At 36.4% G+C, this 3,138-nt stretch overlaps 1 protein-coding gene across 1 annotated transcript; it reads left to right on the top strand.

Moving 5' to 3' along the window:
- The first annotated feature begins 3 nt into the window (after positions 1–3).
- Positions 4–2,648, top strand: LOC111786653 (ribosome biogenesis protein BMS1 homolog). Its single transcript, XM_023666887.1, has 6 exons — positions 4–186; positions 318–649; positions 750–849; positions 929–1,147; positions 1,453–1,692; positions 2,364–2,648. Exons 1-6 carry the CDS (start codon positions 4–6, stop codon positions 2,631–2,633), a joined length of 1,344 nt encoding a protein of 447 aa, XP_023522655.1. The 3' UTR covers positions 2,634–2,648.
- Positions 2,649–3,138: the final 490 nt, after the last annotated feature.

Genomic DNA, 3,138 nt, shown 5'->3' on the forward strand with positions numbered 1-3,138 from the left:
GGCATGGGTAACTCCTCAAAGTGGAAGGAGTCTTTGTTAGAAAGGACCGTCTCTAGGCAACACGTGAATCTCATGAAACATGTGTATGGGAAATCCACACAAACATCTACAACCTCAAGGGATGAAGGTGATGATGAAGAAAGTGACGAGGACCACTTTTTTAGGCCTAAAGGGGAGGGAAATAAGGTTTACTCTTTGCCCTAATTTTTTAAAAATAGTATTCCCTTTTTTTAGATTTCAACGTTTTCGATTGTTGGTTTTCCAATTGTGCGAATAGTGGTTACTTTCTTAACGTTTTAATATATTGTTGATGGCAGAATGAAAGTAAAGCAGTGGATGGTGCAAATGCCAGTTCTGAGGACTATTCCAAATTTACAAACTTTTTCAATGATAATGTGGAGAGCATTCGTGACCGCTTTGTAACTGGTGATTGGTCAAAAGCTGCTCTCAGAAATAAATCTTCTCAGGATGAAGTTGAAGAAGATGATGATGATGTGTATGCTGATTTTGAAGATCTAGAAACTGGTGAGAAGTATGAGAGTTTTCATGCTAATAAAACTACCGATGCCATGGACCAAAAGGCAGAGTACTCAACAATCGAGGAGCGCAGGCTGAAAAAGCTTGCTCTTCGGGCACAGTTCGATGCTGAATATCCTTTTGATGATCTTGATTATACTTGTTTCTTCCACCCTCTTTTATTTATCTGAATTTTCTTTTTTAAGAATTTGTTAGACTTAACTCTGACCTACATATGCTGGATCTAAGGCAACGGAGGATGGAAGTGATATAGAAGGTGAGGGAAAGTTAAACCATAGTGAAGCTAATGAAGGTGATGATTATCATGACAAGGTAAACATTCTCCCTTTTTTTTAAAAGGTAGGTAGTTTTTGCATGACCCTGAGCACTGCTTCATGTTTGATTGTTTCAGATGAAGGAGGAAATTGAAATTAGGAAACAAAGGAATAAAGCTGAACTTGATAATATCGATGAAGCCTTCCGAGTGGGGATTGAGGGCTTCCAATCAGGGACATACGTAAGATTGGAAGTTCATGGTGTTCCTTGTGAGATGGTGGAGCATTTTGATCCTTGCCAGCCAATTTTGGTTGGAGGAATTGGGCCTGGGGAGGATGACGTTGGATACATGCAGGTAATATTTTAATAGATCTTTTTTTTTATTAACTTGATTATTTTGTTTATTATTATTATTTTTTTTTTCTTGTGTCATTCTGAGAAGTTATCGATTGCATGTATCTCACCTTACTAAGTTTCCGATAATGTAATTAAACCATAACACCATAACCCCAGAAGAGGTCATGAACCTGATATAAAGAGATATATCTGAAGCTCTTGTCCGATGTCCTTCATTGCTTGATTAAAGCTTTATTTCTTTTTGGAAAAGTTATTCCAAGTGTTCTTCTTTCACCAAGTTATGTTGCAATAATATGTTTGCAGGTCAGATTAAAACGACATAGGTGGCATAAAAAGGTACTAAAGACTAGAGATCCATTAATTTTTTCGGTTGGATGGAGACGTTTCCAAAGTACCCCGGTTTATGCAATTGAAGATTCAAATGGGAGGCACCGCATGCTTAAATATACACCTGAACATATGCACTGTCTAGCAATATTTTGGGGCCCTCTAGCCCCTCCTAACACAGGGCTTATTGCTGTTCAGACTTTATCAAGCAATCAGGTATACTTTTTTTTATTATAAATGAGATATCATGTCTTCCCTAACATCTTTGATGACAAATAGTGTGTGCAGTTCAAACTTCTTTTGTCTCTTGAAATAGGGTTCCTCCCAATATTGCAGCATCAGCGATGATGGTTGCTTGAATATTTTATTATTCCATACAAATTCTAATTGTACTTTCATTGAGGATTTTGAAAGTGCATAAATATACCATCTGAAGTGTTCAATTTACATACCATCTGAAGTGTTCAATTTACATACCATCTGAAGTGTTCAATTTACATACCATCTGAAGTGTTCAATTTGGCATAAAGCGAAAGACTGCAAGAATGAATGCCAAGTCTTCATAGCTAGCTTTTATCTCTTGCTATTTGTATTCTAGATGAGGCTCTTTTTTGTGAATTTAGTTTTCTTCTTCATTTGAGAATGTCTTATCCTCTGGAATCTTCACGAATCTCACTGCATTTTAATTCATCTTTTATGTACATATTCTTGTATGACATGAATATTTGATTATTTTTTTTCCCCATAAGCATAAGGTTTGTCTTGTGCCATTTCAGCTGTTTGCATTATAGATTAAATATTTGATGCCAACTTTACTTTGAAGTTTTTATTGCCATCTTTTGTTGGCCTTTTCTAGCTTTTTATTGACCTTTTGTATGGCTTCTCAGGCATCGTTCAGAATATGTGCAACAGCTACTGTGCTCCAATCCAATCATGAAGAGCGGGTGGTCAAGAAAATCAAGCTAGTTGGTTATCCATGCAAAATTTTTAAGAAGACAGCACTTATAAAAGATATGTTTACTTCAGATCTTGAAATAGCTCGTTTTGAAGGTGCATCTGTTCGAACTGTCAGTGGAATTCGAGGCCAGGTCAAAAAGGTATGTCTGTTTGAAATAGAGAGAACATTTTGCATGTTATTTTTCCTACTCTCCCATTGAGAGTTTCTTCTTTTTCTTTTTTTTTTTTTCTTTTTGTTGTAATGCTTACTACTGGAAATTCTTATGTACCTCACTCGTACTTTTCCTGACCCCCATATTTTTTCCAATTATATATTCTCTTATGGTCTGCTTGCTAATGTGCAACTGCTGAACCGTGATCTGGCTTCTGTTTATACAGTGTGAATTATTGGTTCTTATGATGACTTTTCGTGATATATAGAACCGTGATCTGCCTTGNAACTTTACTTTGAAGTTTTTATTGCCATCTTTTGTTGGCCTTTTCTAGCTTTTTATAGACCTTTTGTATGGCTTCTCAGGCATCGTTCAGAATATGTGCAACAGCTACTGTGCTCCAATCCAATCATGAAGAGCGGGTGGTCAAGAAAATCAAGCTAGTTGGTTATCCATGCAAAATTTTTAAGAAGACAGCACTTATAAAAGATATGTTTACTTCAGATCTTGAAATAGCTCGTTTTGAAGGTGCATCTGTTCGAACTGTCAGTGG

The sequence above is a fragment of the Cucurbita pepo genome, unplaced genomic scaffold (genome assembly GCF_002806865.2).
Source record: "Cucurbita pepo subsp. pepo cultivar mu-cu-16 unplaced genomic scaffold, ASM280686v2 Cp4.1_scaffold002282, whole genome shotgun sequence".
In the NCBI taxonomy this organism is placed as follows: Eukaryota; Viridiplantae; Streptophyta; class Magnoliopsida; order Cucurbitales; family Cucurbitaceae; genus Cucurbita; species Cucurbita pepo.

Excerpts from the sequence above, each read along its gene's own strand:
- LOC111786653 (XM_023666887.1), top strand. The coding sequence starts at position 4 with ATGGGTAACTCCTCAAAGTGGAAGGAGTCTTTGTTAGAAAGGACCGTC. Across the intron at positions 187-317 it reads CTAAAGGGGAGGGAAATAAG|AATGAAAGTAAAGCAGTGGA; the intron begins GTTTACTCTTTG and ends TGTTGATGGCAG. Across the intron at positions 850-928 it reads GTGATGATTATCATGACAAG|ATGAAGGAGGAAATTGAAAT; the intron begins GTAAACATTCTC and ends TGATTGTTTCAG.